Genomic DNA, 21,515 nt, shown 5'->3' with positions numbered 1-21,515 from the left:
TGATGATGTGTGTGTGCATTCCAGTCTTGGGGCTTGAACTCAGGGCTTGGGCACCGTTCTTTTCTTTTCTTTTCTTTTCTTTTCACTCAAGACTAGTGCTGCAGCTTTTTGGATGGCTAATTAGAGATAAGAGTCCTGCAGACTTTCTGCCTGATCTGGCTTCAAACTTCAATCCTCAGATCTTAACATCCTGAATAGTTAGGATTATAGGTGTGAGCCACTTGTGCCTTGTTTGGCATTGGCGTTTTGAATTCCTATTATTATACTAGATGTTTTAGAACTATTAATTTACTTTACATGATTTTATATTCTACTAGTGTCTTGTATGTTTGTTATTTCATTTCCTTTTCTTGAATTTACCCCTTTGCCATTATACAGTGATCTCTCTCTCCCTCCCTCCCTCCCTCCCTCCCTCCCTCCCTCCCTCCCTCCCTCCCTCCCTCCTTTCTTCCCTCCTTTCCTCTTTGTCTCTGTCCCTGTCTGTCTCTTTTAATGGTTACTGGGGCTAGAACTCAGGGTCTTGAGCTCTCACTAGGCTTTTTTGCTCAAGGCTGGTGTTATTCCACTTGAGCCACTCCTTCACCTCTGGCTTTTTGCTGGTTAATTGGAGATGAAAAGTCTCCCAGATTTAGCTTCTCAGGCTGACATCAAGCCATAATCCTCAGATCTTAGCCTCCTTAGTAGCTAAGATTACAGGTTTGAGCCACCATTGCTCTGCCTTCAGTGATTTTTTTGTCTTTTTTTTATATATTTCGACCTAAAGTCCATTTTATCTAATAGACGCATAGCTGCTTCTGTTTGTGTTTAATTTCCATCTAGATAGTACATCTTTTTCTGTATTTTCATTTCTAGTCTGTGTTACTTTAAGGTGAGTTTCTTGTAGCAGCATATCATTGAGTCTTAATTCATTTAGTCTGTATCCTTTATTTAGAGAATTATTCTGTTTAGTAAATATATGCCCCTGTAATTTTGTTGATTTTTTAAAAATTTTATTTGTTTCTGTGTCTTTTGTGTACTTTTTCTATGTTCTTTTGCTGCTAGTATAGGACTACTTTAAGCCTTTAGGGCTGACATGATACTGGGGAATTCTGGCAGGTTTTTCTGCTTTTCTAAGAAATATTCTATTTCTTTTTAATTTAATTTCTGAAGGATAGCTTTGATAGATGAGGTATATTTTGGTTGACAGGGATACCCCTCCCCTCACCCCCATCCCTTTGGACTTTGAATACCTCTCTTAGATGGAAAAGTTTCTGCTGATAAGTGGAGATTCCTTATGTGACCTGGTGCTTTTCTCTAGATGCTTTAGAATTCTTTTTTTATTTCTGGCAATTACACTATAGAATAACCTTGAAAGTGTGTTAGTTATCTTTTCCATCACTACAACAAAATACCTGAGGTAATCATCTTATAAAGAAGAAAGGTTTATTGTGTTCTCTTTGTTTTGATAGTTTCATTCTATGATTGCTTGCCACTTGATGCTTTTTTCCCTTGTGGTGGGGCAGCACATCATGGCAGGACTGTGTGGTGGAGCAGAGCTGTTCATTTCATGGCTAGGATATGGAGAAGAAGATAGAGAAAGCAACAGGGAACCCACAGTGCCCTTTGTGAGATACTCCCAGTGACCTAAAGCCTTCCAATAACTCCTCCCATGTGAAACACTACCACTTCTGATAGGCAGAAGGGCATCCTTCCACACATGGGCCTTTAGAGTACACTCCTGGTCCAGACTGGAGTGTAGAGGACTTGTTTTGGTGTAATCTATTGGTAATTCCTGAGCTTTTGGAACCAGAATGTCCATATCTTGTCCAGGATTTTGAAAATTTTCAGTAGTTATTTCTTTGGATAGGCCTTTTTATCCTTTTTACCTTTTCTTCTTTTTTAGAATATCCATAGTGCAAATAGTTCCTTGATAATAACTTCCTCTCTTCTAAGACTTGTATATAGGCTTTCTTTGTTACTTTTTTTTTTCTTTGTTTTTGAGACAGGGTCTTGCTATAATCCAGGTTGGTTTTGAACTTGTGATGTTCTCTCTCTCTCTCTTTTAACTTTTTAACAAAGATTTAAATGCATAACAGGGTTAAAGTGGAGAGAAATAGAAAGAATGCAAGACTACCATTTATTTTGAGTGAATGAGCTCTCTAGATGATATTTTTCAGGAGATGATTGGCTAAGAAATGGTACAAAGTGAGGTCAGTTCTTTCTGTGCAGTAAAACTGGTATGGCAACTTAACAGCTCCCCAACTGAGCTTAGGACCTGTTAGAGCTGTAAGCTTCTCTTGTAGTAGCTTTTGGTTGTAGTTTGGTGATCTTGGAAGTTGTGGAAGAAACTATGAGATGAGGCATAGTGAGAGAGATCTGATCATTGGGAGCATATTGTTGAGTGGAAGAGTGGGACCTCAGGTCCTCCCTTTATATATTCTGTCTCTCTGTCTCTGTCACTCTGTCTCTCTCTTCCTCTCTCTTTGCTAGATGCTTCCTTTTACTATGATTTGCTTCTTGCCACAGGTCTAAAAGCCACTGGGCAAACCAGTCATGGACTGGAACTTGCAAAACTTTGAGCCAAAGTAAACTCTTCCCCCTTTTAAGTTGATTTATCTCAGGTAATGGAAAACTGACTAATGCACCTTCTTTACAAGGTCACTAGAATGTCTGTGCTCAACAATGTGACTGCCATATCTCTACTTAACTTAGTAGCTCTTCTCTCAGACACTCTAGTGAAATAGCTATTGTGTTTTATTTGTTTTGGTCATTTTTTTTTTTATAGAGAAACACTTGTTGTATATGTCTAGGGTGCTGTCTTTTTTCACCACTCTCATTGTTGAGCACTATATTTTTGTATAATTTTTTTTTTGCCAGTCCTGGGACTTGAACTCGAGGCCTGAGCACTGTCCCTGGCTTCCTTTTGCTCAAGGCTAGCACTCTACCACTTGAGCCATAGCACCACTTCCATATTTTTCTGTTTATGTGGTGCTGAGGAATTGAACCCAGGGTTTCATGAATGCTAGGAAAAACTCTACTGCAAAGCACATTCCCAGCCCTATGTATTAATTTTTTTTTTGGCCAGTCCTGGGGCTTGGACTCTGGGCCTGAGCACTGTCCCTGGCTTCTTTTTGCTCAAGGCTAGCACTCTGCCACTTGAGCCACAGCGCCACTTCTGGCCATTTTCTGTATATGTGGTGCTGGGGAATCGAACCCAGGGCCTCATGTATATGAGGCAGCCACTCTTGCCACTAGGCCATATCCCTAGCCCCTATGTATTAATTTTTGAAGTCTGAAAGTTTGAGTCCTCTAACTGTGTTTGAGTTCTCTAATCTTTTTCAGGATTATTTTGGATACTCTGGGTCCCTTGTATTTCCATGTTCATTTTAGGTCATTTTCTTAATTTCTGCAGGAAGGCAGCTGTAATTTGACAGGATTGTGTTGCTTCTGCAGATGAATTTGGAGAGTATCTATCTTTTATTCTATTTTAAATACAGTTAACTTAATAAATTTATTTTTACCTGACCATTGCTCGTATAAAGAACTACAACAGCTTTAAAAATACTGATTTTGTATTATGCACCCTTGCTGAACTTGCATAATAATTTTTTGCTGATTCCTTGAGATTTTAATTCCTTGTCTTCAGCAAGTTTTCCGATTTCCTTTCTAATCTAAATACTTTTATTTCTTTTTCTTGCCTAATTTCCCTTGCTGAGATTTCTAGTAAAATCAGTATTGAATAGAAGTAGTGAGAATGGGCATCCTTGTCTCCGTTAATTTTACAGAGAAAGGTTTTGTTCTCTCACCATTAAGAGTGATGTTTATTAGGTTGAGAAAGTAGCCTTCTAAACCTAGTTTTAGTTTTACTATGTATTCTTTGTCAGATGCCTTTCGACAGTATGTTTTTTCTTTAGTCTGTTTATATAGTATATTACCATATTAGTCATCTTAGGCTACCATAATAAAATACTATAGACTGGTGGTTTAACCAGGTTCAATTTATTTCTCAATATTTTGAAGGCTAAGAAGTCCAAGGTCAAATGCTAGCTGATTTGGTTTTTGTTGACGCCTCTTACCTAACATAGATGGTAACCTTCTTATTGTATCTTCACTTATTGAGGGAGAGGATGCTTTATCTTTCTCTTATAAGGCCATTAATCCTATCTAATTAGTATTGTATCCTAAAATTTCATTGACCTTAATTACCTCCTGTAACAAAGACCCTGTCTCCATATGTAGTGGTTAGAACTTCAGCCTATGAATTTTGGTCTGATTTTGAATGTTAAATTAAGCTTGAATTTCTAGGATAGCTCCCACTTGGTCATGGTGTATAATCCTTTTTATATGTTGTTGGATTTGGTTTGCTAATATTCTGTTGAGGATTTTATTTATGTTATCACAAGGAATGTTGGTCTGTAGCTTTCTTTTCCTGTGATGTCTTTGTGTGGTTTTGGTATTAGGTATTACCACTTTCATAGAACAAATTGAGTAGTGTTGTGTTCTCTTTCTGTTGTTAAGAGTTTCATGGAGATTTTCACATGAATTTTTATGGTACTTGTAGCTATAGTTTTCTGACCAAGGTGTTGTTAACTTAGAAGAAACTCGAAGTTTTCCTTTATGGTCCATATCACAGAATTGTGTCTCAGGTTAAGTGGTAAAATGATGTTCCAGTTCTATTATGCTAAACTATTACATCTTAAGTAGTTAAAGTAAGTGTATAATATGTAAAAATCCTGCTGTGTGGTGGCATTTGTTTTATTTAATTAATAGTAATCATTTAAGTTCATATTAAGAAAAAGTTTTCATTATTGTGATTTTTCCCCCCATTTACCCTTTTTAAAAGAAATACTTTTTAATTCTGGAAGAATATAAATCTCAAGACTCTCTTTAGTATTTCACTCATAATTGGAAAATTATTTAATTACCTGAATTGAAGATTACTTGTTGAACCTCGGACAGTGGTACAACATTAATTCTTCAGCTTCAGGTTCTAGTCAATGAGCATTTAGTGCATTTTTTTTGTCTCACATTTTAAATAATTTTTATTCATTTGGATACTCTTGCACTAAATTGACATTTAAAAAGATTCTGTTGATGACAGATAGAGTGATTTATATTAATTATGAAAGCTTGGGAAAATACGTATTTCACGGCTTTGGAAAACTATTAAGGCAGTGAAGAAGCACGGGGTTTAGATCTAGGGGAATATCCAATAGAAGCAATGGAAGCCAAAAGAAAGAAAACAACTGCCAACCTAGAGTTCTCTACTCACTAAGTATATCTTGTAAAAGTAAGGTGAAATAAAAATATTTTCAGGAAACAAAAATTAAGGGAATTTGTCACCAGCAGACCCCCACTAAAGGAAAAACTAAAAGGAGTTCTTCAGGCAGAAGGACAATGATTCCAGATGGAAGCTCAGAGATAACAGGAAGTAATGAAGAACAATGGAAAGGTAAATATGTAGGCAATCTAAATAAATAATGCTTTTGGAATTAATAGCAATGCCATTATAGGTTGGGAGGGCAGTAAATGGAGTTAATTTCTAAGGATCTTACATTGTTCATTAAGATAAAAGTTAATTTTAGACTTTGATAGTTCAGAGTTGGTTATTGTAATTTTGTTACTATAATAACCTAGAAATATATAATATATATTACCATATATATTATGTTGTGTAGGCAAAAACATTTGAAACTAGATTTTAAAAGATAAAAGATTTAAATCCATGTATATCCAAGCATTAAGTAAAAATAGACTTAATGCTTGAATTAAAACAATATTTAGTGCTGAGGCTGGGGAGGGGCTGGTAACTCAGTGGCATAGTGCTTGCCTAGCATGCGTAAGGCTCTGGCTTCAATCTGTAGCACCAGTAAAATAGTAGTATTTTATCAGAAGTTCTATACACAGAAATAAAGCAAAAGATTAAAATGAAAAAAAATCAGATAAGCAAAAAGGCTGTGATTTATGTATAATATGATCATGGATGTAGAGAACCCCAAAGATATATAGATAAACTATTAAAATTAATAAGGACACTGAAAAGACAGTTGAAGATGGGTGTGGTGATGTGTGCTGGTAGTTCTACTTACTTTCGAGACCGAAACAGAAGGATTCCTGATTCCATGAGAAATGGAATTTCGAGACGGCCTGGCAACATGTGGGACCCTTTGCCTTACAAAGAGAAACCTCCAACAAACCATATGTGCACACCGCTAACAGAACTGTTGAGCAAACAGAGAAAGCAATTGGACTTTTACATGTAAATGCCATGTATAAAGTAAGATTTAAAGATTATGTCTTTTACAGTAGCATCACAGAATATTGAATCCTAAGGAATAATTATAACAGAATATTCCTAAAATCCTTATTTAAAAAAATCCATAAGCATTGGGTTGGGGAATTTAGCTCTGTGGCAGAGTTTTTGCCTTAACATCGTCCAGGTCCTGGGTTGATCACCAGCAAGGGAGTGTGAGTCTTGTAAACATTGAAAGAAGTTCTCATGTACTTCCATTGGAAGAAGAATTATAAACATTGTCTCAGATTGTTATTTTTATCCATTGAAATTCAAATAAAAATCTCGGAAAAGTTTTTTTTTTTAAATGAAAATGAAGTCAATCTAAAGATAAATAGTGGGCCACATGCCAGTGGCTCATGTCTGTAATCCTAGCTACTTAGGAGGCTGAAATCTGAGGATCACCAGTAGAAGCCAGTATGGGCAGGAAAGTCCCTGGGACTCTTACCTCCAATTAATTACAGAAAAAGCTGGAAGTGAAGCTTGGCTCAAGTGGTAGAGTACTAGCCTTGAGCAAAAAGCAGCTCACAGACAGTGCCCAGGCCCAGAGTTCCAGCCCCAGGAACAGCAAAATAAATAAATAAATACAATATTGGAAAACCAAGACGGTTGTGAGAGGGTGTATGCTGCCCGGTATCAAACTTACTAATCTATAGTCACTGAGACAACGCAGTCTCAGTGCAAAGTTAGGAGAGCCATTGAAACAGAAGACAGACATGGCAGTTGGATTTAAAGGTGATGCTACAAAGCAGTGAAGACAGTGCTTCCTTTTTAGTAAGTGATACTTGGCCAATTGGATATTCATTTGTGGAAAAATGAAACGTTTATTGCTGAATCACCCTGTAGAGAAGAATCAATTCCAGGTCATATAATAAAGAAACACATAGGTGACACTCTTCATGACTTACATAAGGAAGATTGCTCTCTGGCCTCAAAAAGTACTGAACGTGGGGTTGGGATTTAGCTTAGTGGAAGAGCACTTGTCTAGAAAGTGCAAGGCCCTGAGTTCAATGGTAGCAATGCCCCCCCCCCAAAAAAAAAGTACAGAAAAGTAATGATATACTAGCTTGCTTCAAAGTTAAGAAAAAGTGGGAAATAATGTAAAGGGTCAGCAGAAGAGAGGAAGATGAGGCTTGAAATGTGTACGATTGAACATAAGGTTTATGTCCAAAATAAATAAGGAATTTCCACAAGCTGATAGATAAGAAGACCTGTTTGAAAAACAGGAAGAGGCACCAGGGTTTGGTAGTGGATGCCTGTAAATCACAAAAGTATGGAGTTCGAGGCCAACCGGACAACTGCAAGACTTTGTCTAAAACAGCAGCAGCAGCAGCAGCAACACACAGAAACCAGGAAGAGATTTGAACAGATCCATCATAAGAAAGACTATCCTATTGGCTAATACATATGAAGAACTATCACAAAAATTGGAGTTTAAGGGAACATGAATACACCATTGAACATCCCTAATAGCTAAAATAAAGGACTGACAATACTCGATGTTGCTGTATTTCAAAGGGCATTACTATGATACAAACTATAATAGAGGTAGAATTGATGCAACCATTTGGACGACGGATCTCTAATGAGTACTAAAGCTGCACATACACACAGTTATGCTCCAGAAGTTTTACTCCTAGTAATATGCCCCAAATACATATGTATTGACACCAGAGGATATACACTGAAAAGATTCTTTGAGCATTATTTGTAATGATCAAATGCTGGAAACAACTCCAAATCCAGCAAGAATAGAAAGAGCTAATTAGGAAAAACGTCACAAACAAAAGCTTGAATGAGAAGGCATATACAAAAGAGTATTTGTTGTAAGACTTCACCTTTCAAACCTACAGTATTAGGGTAATACTTCGGTGATGAGGGAAGGAGTATTAGATTGGTATGGGGCATTGGATTTCTTAGTGCTTATTAATTTTCATGGACAGATGGTTATGGATGTGTTTACTTGGTGATAATTGGAGCTATATACATATGATTCGTAATTTCATTTGTTATTATGTATCAATTCAAAATTGTAGCTGGGCCATGGCTCAGTGGTAGAGCACCAGCCTATCAAATGCGAGACCCTGAGTTCAAACCCCAGTACTGCCAAAAAAAAAAAAAAATTCTAAAGGAACTGACCCATCTGGGATATATAGTGTGGTGGTTACTGTAATTCCTGTAATTGCAGTTTTCCATTCACATTGCTAGTTTTTCTTTTGGCCTTGGTAGAGAGAGGACAAGGTTGGATTTTCATTGACTCTTTATTACCTGTGTGCACTCATTACTTCAACTACCGGTAGTCTAGCTCTGGTGATGGAACTGGGCAGTGGGGAATTCTGTAGCAAGAGGATTTTTGATATTGTCATACTTAGTAAGACCAAGATAGCATTATAGAGAAAGCCTTTGAAGTAAACATAGATGGAAACATGAATAGTGCCAAGGAACTGATTTTTCTTTTATCATTTTTGCTATGAGATATGTAAAATACTACTTGTTTCAAGTTATTGTTAACTCATGTTAATAAATGGTAACATGTTAGAGACATGTCATTAGTGCTAATGTAAAACAAAGAAAAGAGCATAAGCTTTAGGATGAGACTCAGATTAGTAGTATCCTGGCTTCTTTGCTGCTTGCTGGGTGTGTAACTGTTAGGAATTGACTCTTAATTTTTTTGTGCCCCAATTGCTTCCTGTCAAAGTGCCCAATTGCTTCCTGTCGAAGAGGGCTCTATTCTTGACTGGATCACTATGCAAATGGACTACCTGCACTGTGTTTGTTTGGTACATCGTATATCTCAGTTTGTTAGGCTTCTTTCCCACCCTGTTTACTAGTTATTAAATAATTAGTAAAGGCAGAATTTTTCTAACTATGGCAAGACTGAAGTATTTACTGTTAATTGATTCTAATAGTCTGCTTAAGGCAGAGTTCTTTGAAGGAAAATAGAAAACTTATTGTGAATTTGTTTTTTTTTTTTTTTAGTATAAGGATCCAACCCTGTTCCTCTCTTTTCACAGAATTTTATTATAAAAATATTTGCTCATTGAAAAATACAAGAATTTATAAGAAAAATTATCCATAACCATATACCACATATGTAGATGCTTTTAGGATTTTGGTGTGTTTCCTTCTTTTACTTGTATTTACAATTTAAATTGTAGTTTGAGATAAAGCCATACATGTGGTTTTTGTTATTTTTCTTTTGCATCCCCCATTTTTCTTTTTAATATGTAATATTTCTTCCTAGTTACTAAGTTTTCTTTGTGTATCTTAGGTGGCTATATTGTATTAAACACATTAGGGCACAGTAGAGTCCAAGGATTTTATTGTTGGACAAGGAATTTCCAGCTTTTTGTAATAAGAAATCTCTTTATCAAGTCATCTACATTTTAAGTAATTTTCTTACATTTAGAAAAATATAATTATTGTATTATAGAGAAAAAGATACTTTAATTTTTTAGATATGTGTTTTAGAACTGCTGTTTGGGAAGGATATCAATTTATACTTCTACCAAGAATACATAAATGAATCCATTTTGTAAAATTCTCACTAGTAATGAATATTACTGACTTAAACATATTCCCTTTGCTTTTTTTTGTAGCATTTGTTCAGTGCTCAGCACCGAAGTTCCACCAGACAGAGTAGAAGTCGTATATGTTCCAGTGGTTTGATGGAACGTTTCTTGCAGGATGTACTGCGACACCACCCGTACAATTACCAAGACACCAGGTAAGATTGCTGAGGGAAATTATACTAAGCTCTTGGTTACCGTTGCTTCTTGTATTAATGTTTAAAGACTTTCTAAATCTATCTTAAAGTTAAGAAATACAAAGTCAGTTGGTAGAGTGCTAGCCAGTGAGCAAAAGCATCAGGTACCAAATTCAATTTCCGGTCTCAGAAATAAGAAAAAGAAAGAAATATAAAGTAGAGCTGGTTATCAGTGGCTTATACTTGCAATCCTAGCTACTCAGGAGGCTGAGAGCTAAGGATTACAGTTGGAAGCCAGTTGGGGCAGGAAAAGTCTGTGAGACTTTTCATCTCCAAGTAACCACCCAAAAAGCCAGAAGTGGTGCTGTGGCTCAAGTGGTAGAGTGCTAGCCTTGAGCAAAACAGCTTAAGGACCTGGAGTTCTAGCCCCAGGACTAACTCCCCCCCCCCCCCCACAGATAAAAAAAATTGGCTTTTGCAGCCCTAAAGTGAGGTATTATCTACTAACTTCCATTTGCAATTTTAGTTTTTCTAGCTTCAGTAGCATTACAGGATAAGAATATACTTCAGTGGTAGAATACAATCTAATATGTGCCTGGTTTCTAGCCCTAAAATCATAAGAAGGAAGTTTCACTAGAAATAATGTAGGCTACATGCTTATTCCTAAATAAAAGTCTTAGGCCACCAGGCAACCAGTTACTCATGCCTATAATCCTAGATGCTGAGGTTGAGGTCTGAGGATCACAGTTCAGAGCCAGCCTGGACAAGGAAAGTCCATGAGAATCTTTTATCTGCAATTAGCTGTCAAAAAAGCTGAAAGTGAGAGGCTGAGAATGTGGCTTAGCAGTAGAGAGCTTGCCTGGCATGCATGAAGCCCTGGGTCCGATTCCTCAGCACCACATAAACAGAAAAAGCCAGAAGTGGAGCTGTGGCTGAAGTGATAGAGTGCTAGCCTTGAGCAAAAGGAAGTCAGGGACTGTGCTCAGGCCCTGAGCTTAAGCTACAGGACTGGCAAACAGAAACAAAAAAGCTGGAAGTGGAGCTGTGGCTCAAGTGGTAGAATGCTGTGCTTATGCAGAAAAGCTCTGAGACAGCACCCAGGCCCTGAGTTCTTGCTCCAGGACCAGCAAACACAGACAAGAATAAGTCTCAGAGCATTAACTAGTCATATATCTTTAGGAAACTTTATGTGTGTCATAGAATTAAGTAGGGGTGAGATGTAGAATGGTGGGAGCAAAATTAAATGTAGAAGATGAATAACATGAAATCTGGGTCATAGTAGCAGAGTAAGAACAAAGTAAAAAGCTAAATCAATTCCTGTGAATGGAATTGCTTACTTATGAACCCTGGGTAGAAAAGGAACCAAAGAGAAACAGATGTCTATAACCTGTGAATGTTTGGATATATTTTTAAAGAATCAATTTATTTTGGTTGTTTTTATAAGAATACTTTGGTTACATTTAAGGGTTCACATCCTGATTTAAAAAAAAAAACTGCTAGAAAATCAGATTTCATACTACAACAAGTTTGTAGCCTCAGCCAGTTCAAGATAAAGCAAAATAGTACTGTTCTCTTGTTTATTTTGTAAGTAACCTGCATAATTAAGGACTGGATTTTTAAAGAATTTGGGGTTTAATCTGTTACTATTTATTTGGTTACTCAAATTTTTGTAAACTTGTAAATCCTTGATAGAGGCTAAAACCTGCTAGGAGGCTTTAACCAATTTCTGAGGACACCAGTAGTGTCTGAGGACTGTCACTTCATGTCTCTTGCCAACACTAGGATTCTCAGCCTACTTTCCCCTCTTCCAGAATGATAGGCCAAAAAGTCTGCACCTCTCCTCATTAGCCTTTCTTTGGGAAAGAAGAGGTTCTTTGGTATATTTGTAGGTCACATTTTATCCTATGCATTGTGTGTTCATATACTTTTCTATTGATGTATTTGTATATTTTAGATCTGTGAGCAATATTTAAGTATGGTTAGTAGGGGCTAGAGGCATAACTTAAGCAATAGAATGATGGAATTCCTGGCAAATACAAGCCCTGAGTTCAAACCCTATCACTGCCAAAAAAAGTCTTTGTTCAAGTATTTTCTTATACTCTGCTGTCTTTTTTTTGTGTGTGCTTGAATTTAGGGCCTGGGCTCTGTCCTTGAGCATTTTTACTCAAGGCTAGCATTGTACCACTTGAGCCAGAACTCCCATTTCTGGGTTTTTGGTGATGAAATGGAGATAAGAATCTCAGAGATTTTCCTGTCTAGGCTACCTTCAAATAGCAGTTCAAGATTTCAGCCTCCTTAGTGGCTAGGATTAAAGGTGTGAGCCATCAGCTCCTTGCTATGGAATAGTTTTCATTATCTTTTTTTTTTTTTTTGCCAGTTTTGGGGCTTGAACTCAGGGCCTGAGCACTGTCTCTGGCTTCTTTTTGCTCAAGGTTAGCACTCTACCACTTGAGCCACAGCGCCACTTCTGGCTTTTTCTATATATGTGGTGCTTAGGAATCAAACCCAGGGCCTCATGTATACAAGGCAAGTACTCTACCACTAGGCCATATTCCCAGCCCCCAATTATCATTTTTTTATGGCTGAACATTTGTGCATCTGTAGTCATAAAAATGGTAATCAAAAGAAAAAATTACAAGAACCAAGAAATGACCTAAAGAAAATCTTCATCAGCTATTCAACATTTAAAAGAATGTAAATAAAACAGACAGCTAGGGGAAAAAAACAACACAGCAAAAGAATAAACAATTCGATTAATAATTGAGCAAGTGAACCTAAGTTCTCATAAAGAAAATACAAATGGCTTATAATTGTTTCTTTTGTTTTATAGAAACTCTTAATTTTACATAGTCCTATTGTCAATTCTTTTTCCCGTTGAATGGACTTTGGAAACATGGAAAAAATGTATCTGTGCCTATAACTTCCAGGTTTTTTTTTTTGCCAGTCCTGGGGCTTGAACTCAGGACCTGAGCACTGTCCCTGGCTTCCTTTTGCTCAAGGCTAGCACTCTGCCACTTGAGCCACAATGCCACTTCTGGCCATTTTCTGTAAATGCAGTGCTGGGGAATTGAACCCAGGGCTTCAGAATGTATATGAGGCAAGCGCTCTTGCCACTAGGCCATATTCCCAGCCTCAGGGTTTTTTTTGTAGTATATTTTCTTGTAGTAGATCTAAAGTTTCAGGTCACACTTTGAGCTTTTTAAAAAACCAAATGGAGTTGATTTTTGCACAGATAGAGAATTTCAGTTTCCACAGGTGTATACCCAGTTTTTTGGCATTTTTTTGCACCATTTTTTCCATTATTTATTTTGGCTCCTTTGTGTTTTTTTTTTTTCAAATTTTTATTATCAAACTGATGTACAGAGAGGTTACAGTTTCATACGTTAGGCATTGGATACATTTCTTGTACTGTTTGTTACCTTGTCCCTCGTACCCCCCTCCCTCCCCCCTTTCCGTCCCCCCCCCAGGTGTTCAGTTCACTTACACCAAACAGTTTTGCAAGTATTGCTTTTGTAGTTGCTTCTCTTTTTTTTACCCTGTGTCTCTCAAATTTGGTATTCCCTTTGAATTTCCTACTTCCAATACCAGTAAACACGGTTTCCAATATACTCAGATAAGATTACAGAGATAGTGTAAGTACAACCACAGGAATGTGATACAAGAACATCATCAATAATAGAAGCTACAGATACACATAGAACATTGAAAGTAGTTACAACTGTGATATAACAATTGTTTCCATAACATGGAGTTCATTTCACTTAGCATCATCTTATGTGTTCATTAGTGTATAGCTGTTGGGCTTGTGATGCTCTGCTATGACTTGCCTAAACCTGTACTAATTATTCCCAATAAGGGAGACCATAGAGTCCATGTTTCTTTGGGTCTGGTTCACTTCACTTAGTATAATTTTTTCCAAGTCCTTCCATTTCCTTACAAATGGGACAATGTCATTCTTTCTGATAGAGGCATATAATTCCATTGTGTATATGTACTATATTTTCCTGATCCATTCGTCTACTGAGGGGCATCTGGGTTGGTTCCAGATTCTCGCTATGACAAATTGTGCTGCGATGAACATTGTTGTGCTGGTGGCATTACTGTGATTTTGTTTGTGGTCTTTTGGATAGATACCCAAAAAAAAGAGTTGGCTGTCACCATATAGTTTTATTCCTGGGTCTGTCTTCTGTTGTGCTTCATTGTTTTTTTAGGTCTGTTGTTGTGCAGGTACCCAGCTGTTTGCATTACTATGACTCTGTTGTATAAAAATTGAAGTCTGGGATGATGATAGCACCAGTCATACTCTTTATTTAGAATTGCTTTTGCTATTTAGGGTCTTTTATGATTCCATATAAAATAAGGATCTATTTATTTCTAGGAAGTGAAACATTGAAATTTTAATGGGGGATTGAATTGAATCTGTAGATTGCTTTTGGAAACATGGCCATTTTCACAATACTAATTCTTCTCATCTATGAATGTGGGCAATCATTCCATTCTCTGGTGTCTTAGATTTATTTTCTCTTCTTTCTTTCTTAAAAAAGTTGTGTGTGTGTGTGTGTTTGTGTGTGCACACTAGTACTGGAGCTTGAACTCAGGCCTTAGCTTTTTCCCTCAAGCCTGGTGCTCTACCACTTGAACACTCTCAGTTGAATTTTCTTGCTCAGGTTGGCTTCCGTCTGTGATCCTCTATCCTAGTCTCTTGAGTAGCTAGGATTACAGGCATGAGCCACTGGCACCTGGCTTTTCAGTTTTTCTTTAAGGTTTTATAGTTTCCACTGTAGAGACCTTTTAACTTTTTGGTTAATACCTAGATATTTTATTGGTTTTGAGACTTGTGAATGGAATTGTTTTCTTGATTTCTTCTCAGTCTGTACTTTGTTGGTATATAGAAAAATTACCGTTTTTTTTTTTTTTTTTTGGCCAGTCCTGGGGCTTGAACTCAGAGCCTGAGCACTGTCCCAGGCTTCTTTTTGCTCAAGGCTAGCACTCTACCACTTGAGCCACAGCATCACTTCTGGCTTTTTCTATATATGTGGTGGAATCAAACCCAGGGCTTCATGCAAGGGGGAGCACTTTAACACTAGGCCATATTCCCAGCAAAACTACTGATTTTTGATTGTTGCTTTTGTATCCTGCTATTTTTCCAGTGGAATTTAGTTTCCTGGTGGAGTCTGTAGGGTCCTGTTAAGTACAGGATTATATCATTACCAAGTAGGAATAATTTGATTTCTTCTTTGTCTATTTAAATCCTTTTTATTTTTTCTCTTATTCTTCAGGCAAGGAATTCAAGTACTATATTGCAGGGCCCTCGCTCCCTCGCACGGGTGGAGTAGCTGGGGAGTGCCCTAGTGTGAGAAGCTATGGACGGTGTGTAGTCGCGAATACGCCCACCTAGTCCCTTTACGTTTAAATAACGGGCTCAGGATGCCAGGCGTTTTGGGGAGCACGTCCTGCGAAAATCCAAAAGATTTTAATTCAGGGCGGGGTTTATATAGCAGTAATGGCGGTAGGAAAGGGAGGGATTTGGAGTGGCTCGCTAGGCACGGCAATAGGCTGATATGAGCTGTCCATCCAAGAGTGCCGTCCTAGGACCAGGACCGCCCTCTGGGTTCTGTTCGTTGCCATCTTGGCATACACGCCGTCCAAGGCGGGAGGCGGGGCTGGTTAGAGTCACCCTTTCCGGTTCCTGACCGGAAGAGGGTAGGAGTGGTTAACAGCCACAAGGCCCCAGGGCAGGAGAAGAGGCAGGTCTCTCGGGACCGCCCCTTAAAGCCATAGCCCGAGCCCAACACTATATGAAATAAGAATGGGAAGAGTAGACATCTTGTTCCTGATTTTAGGGAAACGATTGGTTTTTTCCCATTTAATAGGACATATGCTGTACGTTTGTTAAAGTAGCTTTTTTTTTGCCAGTCCTGGGCCTTGGACTCAGGGCCTGAGCACTGTCCCTGGCTTCTTCCCGCTCAAGGCTAGCACTCTGCCACTTGAGCCACAATGCCACTTCTGGCCGTTTTCTACATATGTGGTGCTGGGGAATCGAACCCAGGGCTTCATGTGTACACTCTTGCCACTAGGCCATATTCCCGGCCCTCAAAGTAGCTTTTGTTAAGTTCAAGTATGCCCCTTCTGTTCCTACTTTGTTCATAACTTTTATCATAAATGTTACTTCTGTGAAAGACTATCTGTATCAATTGAGATGAACATGTGATTTTTCTTTTTTGGTCCTGTTAAGTGATGTGTTAAAACGTATTGATTTATCTATTGTGAACCATCCTTGAATCCTTGGGAATAAACCAAGTGGACCAAGTATATCCTCTTTGTTGTTATATGTGTTGTTATATATATATATATATATATTTTTTTTTGGCCAGTCCTGGGCCTTGGACTCATGGCCTGAGCACTGTCCCTGGCTTCTTCCCGCTCAAGGCTAGCACTCTGCCACTTGAGCCACAGCGCCACTTCTGGCGGTTTTCTGTATATGTGGTGCTGGGGACTTGAACCTAGGGCCTCGTGTATCCGAGGCAGGCACTCTTGCCACTAGGCTATATCCCCAGCCCGTTATATTTGTTTTGCAAGGATTTTACTCAAGAATTTTGCATCAGTACCCAATAATATTAGTAGTCCCCTTTTCTTACCTCTGTTTTTTTGTAATTGCTTCATAGAATGAGTTTAGTAGCATTCCTCCCTTTTCTATTTCAAGAAAGACTTTGAGGAATACTGATGTTAGATTTTCCTGAGAGGTCTGATAGAACTCTGAAGTGAGTACATCTAGCTCTGGGCTTTTCTGTGTTGGGAGGTTATTACCGCATCAATCACATTGCTTGTTATAGCTTTGTTTCAGTGGTTTATATCCTGTTGATTCCATTTTGGTGCATTGACTGTATCTAAAAATTCATCCATTTCTAGATTTTCTAGCTTTTTTTGATTATAGGCTTTCAAATTATTCCCTCATGGTCCCTTTGGGTTACTTTGATATTCATTGTGATATGCCCTTTGCCATCTCTAAATTTTACTGATTGTAGTAGTTTCTTCTCCCCTTTGCATCAAATTAGGCAGGGGGTTTATCAATCTTAAATGTTTTAGTAATCTTACAATTCGTTTTTTATAAAAAATTGAGGCAGTGGTCTATTTTTTATAAATATATATCCCATTATTCTTGCTGGTATAAAATAATATCAGTGATATAACCTAAATCCAGCATTTTATAGGTTTCCGTGTGTTTGTGTGAACTTTATTTTGAATACCTTTTTTTCCTTTCAGTTAAAAAATATTGCCCAGCAATGCTGCATTACTTTAAAAAGTTTTAAATTTTTAATTTTTATGATTTTAAAAGAACCTTCTTTTTCATTCCCCTCCTTGTCTAGACATTGCATTTTTGCATTCCTGAGTATCAGTTTTGCCTTGTTTTTGCTTCTTATTTATTTTTATTTCCTTCTAATCTATTTTATTTACCTTTTTTTTTTTTGGAAGTGCTAGGGTTTGAACTCAAGGCCTTCTACTTACTAGGCAGACATTACTGCCACTTGAGTCACATCTTAGCTCTTACTACCTTTTTAATTTTTAATTTTTTTTTTTGGCCAATCCTGGGGCTTGAACTCAGGGCCTGGGCACTGTCCCTGAGCTTCTTTTGCTCAAGCCTAATTAGTACTGCACCTCTTGAGCCACAGCACCACTCTGGCCTTTTCTGTTTATGTGGTACTGAGGAATCAAACCCAGGGCTTCATACATACGAGGGAAGCACTCGACCACCAAGCCACATTCCCAGCCCCTCTTATTACGTTTTGTTTTTGTTTTTTGGTTGGCAATGGGGCTTGAACTCTGGACCTGGGCACTGTCCCTGAGCTCTTCAGCTAGCTCTCTACCACTTGAGCTACAGTGCCAGCCACTTTTGGTTTTTCTGGTGGTTAACTGGAGATAAGAGTCTCTCATCTTTCCTGTCCTGACTGGCTTTGAACCTGCATCCTCTGATCTCAGCCTCCTGAGTAGGTAGGATTATAAGTGTGAGCCTCTGGCACCTGGCCTTACTATCTTTTAGCTGGGACAGTTTGGTTGTTACTTGTGTATGTCTTTGATTGGATAACCAGTGAGTTTGCTTTAACTTTTTTTTTTTTTGAGGTATTGCCAAATCTGAGTCATGTACTTGCTAGACAAGTACTCTACCACTTGAGCCACACAGGTTCTTTTTCAGTGGTTTTTCAGATAGTCTTATGCTTTTTGCCTGGGGTCAGACTTGAACCACAATCTTTCTATCTATGCCTCCTACTTAGCTGATACTACAAGGTGCACCACTATTCCTGGCTTGTTTGTTGAGATATGGTTTCTTGCTAACCTTATGCTTGTGCTGCCCTTGGACTAGTCTTTCTTATGTCAGTTTTCTAAGTAGTTTGGACTACAGGTATAAACCTCCATACTTGGCCTAATTCTTTTTTTTTTTAATGGATGTATTTAAAGCTATGAAGGTTTTGTCCATATCTCATAGATTTTGGTATACATTTGTCTTATTTACTTACAGTGTTACTTCTATTGTTTTTTTTTTTTTTTTGCCAGTCCTGGGCCTTGAACTCAGAGCCTCAGCACTGTCCCTGGCTTCTTTTTTGCTTAAGGCTAACACTCTACCACTTGAGCCACAGTGCCACTTCTGGCCATTTTCCAGGGTTTCATGTATACAAGGCAAGCACTAGACCATATTCCCAGCCCCTTAGGGTGTTTCTTCAAAAGTTCCTTTTAAGGGCTGGGATGTAGCTCAGTGGCAAAGCGCTTGCCTGGCAAGTGCAACGTCCTGGGTTCGATCCCCAGTACCAAAAAAGAAAAGACAAAAAATACAGTTTAAAAAAAAACAACCCAACCAAAAGTTCTTTTTAAGCCAGGTGCAGGTAGCTCATGCCTATGATCCTAGCTACTCAGGAGACTTGAGAGTTGAGGATTGTGGTTCGAAGCCAGCCCTGGTAAGAAGAGACTTTTTTTTGGCCAGTTCTGGTGCTTGGACTCAGGGCCTGAGCACTGTCCCTGGCTTCTTTTTGCTCAAGGCTAGCACTCTACCACTTGAGCCACAGCGCCACTTCTGGCCATTTTCTATATATGTGGTGCTGGGGAATCGAACCCTGGGCTTCAGGTATACGAGGCAAGCACTCTTGCCACTAGGCCATATTCCCAGCCCCCCAGGAGACTCTTATCTCTAATTAAATCAGCAAAAAAGATGGAAGTGGGACAGTGGCTCAAGTTGTAAAGCGAGTAGCCTCTTCAGCACAACAAGCATTTTTCCCTTCCTTTTTTTTTTTTTTGGCCTGTCCTGGGGCTTGGACTCAGGGCCTGAGCACTGTCCCTGGCTTCTTTTTGCTCAAGGCTAGCACTCTGCCACTTGAGCCACTGCGCCACTTCTGGCCATTTTCTGTATATGTGGTGCTGGGGAATCGAACCCAGGGCCTCATGTATATGAGGCAGGCACTCTTGCCACTAGGCCACATCCCCAGCCCTTGCCCTTCCTTTAATGGTTAAGTTTTTGAAAGTTTTTCCTGTTGTTAGGTTACAAAAATAACAGCAAGTGATAGGGTTTTTTTTTTTTTTAACTTTTGAGGAGTTTATCAACTGGTTTAATTATATGATTCCACCTTTTCATCTCCTTTTCTTTTTTTCCCTTCATTTTGCTGTTCTATGTCATTACAAGATAATTTTTGTTTTTAGTATCCTATAATAGTTCCTAGAACAAATGAAGGTAGTTGGTTCTGAACGACCTGAAGTAAAACTATGGGTATTGCTCTGCAGTTTCATTGGTTAGGTTCAAAAGTATGAAAACTTAAGGTTTTCTTTTTTTGGCTCTTTCATAATATTTTATGTCAAGGTTAACTTTTATTTTCCAATTCAAAATGAATACTAGTTTATATAGTAGCTTTTTGCAGAAGTGGAAATAACAGTAGTACTTTATTTTTTCCTGTCAATACTGAGGCTTGTACTCAGAGCCTGGCCTGGGCACTGTCCCTGAGCTTTTTTTGCTCAAGGCTAGCACTTTACTACTTGAGCCATAACTCCACTTCCAGCCATTTTTGGTGGTTAGTTAGAGATGAGAGTTTCATATAATTTCTTGCTCAGGCTGGCTTCCAACTGTGATCCTCAGATCTTAGTCTCCTGAGTAGCTAGGATTACAGGTGTGACCAACTAGCTCCTGGCCATTAGTACTTGTTCTGGATGGTACTTCTAGCCCTCACTTTTGTCAGAGGAATATTCTATCACTTGACCCATGCCCTAGTCCTTTCTGCTTTTTGTGTTTTTTTAAAAATAGTTTCTCATGGATTTGTTTGGGCCAGTCTTAGATTGAGTTCCTCCTGTTTTTGCCCCCCAAGTAGTTGGGATTATAGATGTGCACCATCATGCTCAGGTTATGTTTGAGGCAGGTTTTCTCTTAGACTTTTTTTGTTTTGTTGTTTTTTTTTGGCCAGTCCTGGGGCTTTGGACTTAGGGCCTAAGCACTGTCCCTGGCTTCCTTTTTGCTCAAGGCTAGCACTCTACCACTTGAGCCACAGAGCCACTTCCAGCCTTTTCTGTTTATGTGGTGCTGAGGAATCCAACCCAGGGCTTCATGCATACTAGGCAAGCACTCTACTGCTAAGCCCCTCTCTTAGACTTTTTAAAAGCAGCTTTAGATGTACAGAGAAATTGAGAAGTTATAAAGGAAATTCCTGTAGCATTTCATCATTCAGTTTTTCTAGTGTTAACATCTCATCCTTAATATGGTACCATGATTATAATGAATAAGCTCATATCAATGCATTAAATTCTCTGATTTATTCAGATTTCTTTTGTTTTAACATAAGTTGTTATGTGCCTGTTCAGGTGGTTGATATCCTCTTGGTTCAGCTTAGACTGTATTTCTCTAGGAATCCACCCATTTCTATGAGACTTTCCATCTTATTTCATGAAGGCTTGAAAGTAGGCCTTCATAAACTTTTGGATTTCTTGAATGCTTGTAATGTTCCTTTTGGCACCTCTAATTTTGTTGATTTGAATCTTTTCTTCATCAGTTTAGCTAGCCGTCTGTCAATTTTATTCATTTTTTTTAAAGAACCAGCTTTTTGTTTCATTGATTTTATGTATAGTTTTTTTTTTAAGTCTAGTCCATTGATTTCTGCTCCAATCTTTACTATCTATCTCTGTCTGTTAGTTTTGGGTTTTTGTTCCTGTTTTCCTAGCAGCTTTAGTTGCATCATGAGGCTATTTACTTAAGTGGTTTCTGTTTTATGTGTGTGCTTAGAGCTAACAACACTGTTTTTGCTTTATCTCAGAGGTTCCCATATGGTGTGTTTTCATTTTCATTGAATTGTAAGAACGTTCTGATTTCTTCCTTTATTTCTTCAGTGACCTACCTATTGTTCACCATCATGTTGTTCAGTCACAGTGTGTTTGAGTGTTTACTATAGTGTCTAGTGTCTTTTGTTGTTGAGATTGTTGTGATCAGATTGGGTGCAAGGAGTTATCTCAGTCCTTTTGTATTTGCTCATGCTTCTTGAGTGTCCTAGGATATGATTTGGAGAATGTTCCATG

General features: G+C 38.2%; 1 protein-coding gene across 4 annotated transcripts in view; it reads left to right on the top strand.

Moving 5' to 3' along the window:
- Zdbf2 (zinc finger DBF-type containing 2) overlaps nucleotides 1-21,515 on the top strand; it is a 53,279-nt gene that overhangs the window by 15,515 nt on the left and 16,249 nt on the right. For all 4 annotated transcript variants that reach the window (XM_048344886.1, XM_048344887.1, XM_048344888.1 and 1 more), the window contains exon 5: nucleotides 9,871-9,998. In XM_048344886.1, the coding sequence (XP_048200843.1) occupies nucleotides 9,871-9,998 (128 nt within the window). The remainder of the gene's footprint in view (nucleotides 1-9,870; nucleotides 9,999-21,515) is intronic.

This window comes from Perognathus longimembris, chromosome 4, assembly GCF_023159225.1.
Source record: "Perognathus longimembris pacificus isolate PPM17 chromosome 4, ASM2315922v1, whole genome shotgun sequence".
Lineage (NCBI taxonomy): Eukaryota > Metazoa > Chordata > Mammalia > Rodentia > Heteromyidae > Perognathus > Perognathus longimembris.
This window is presented reverse-complemented; position numbering and strand designations above follow the sequence as displayed.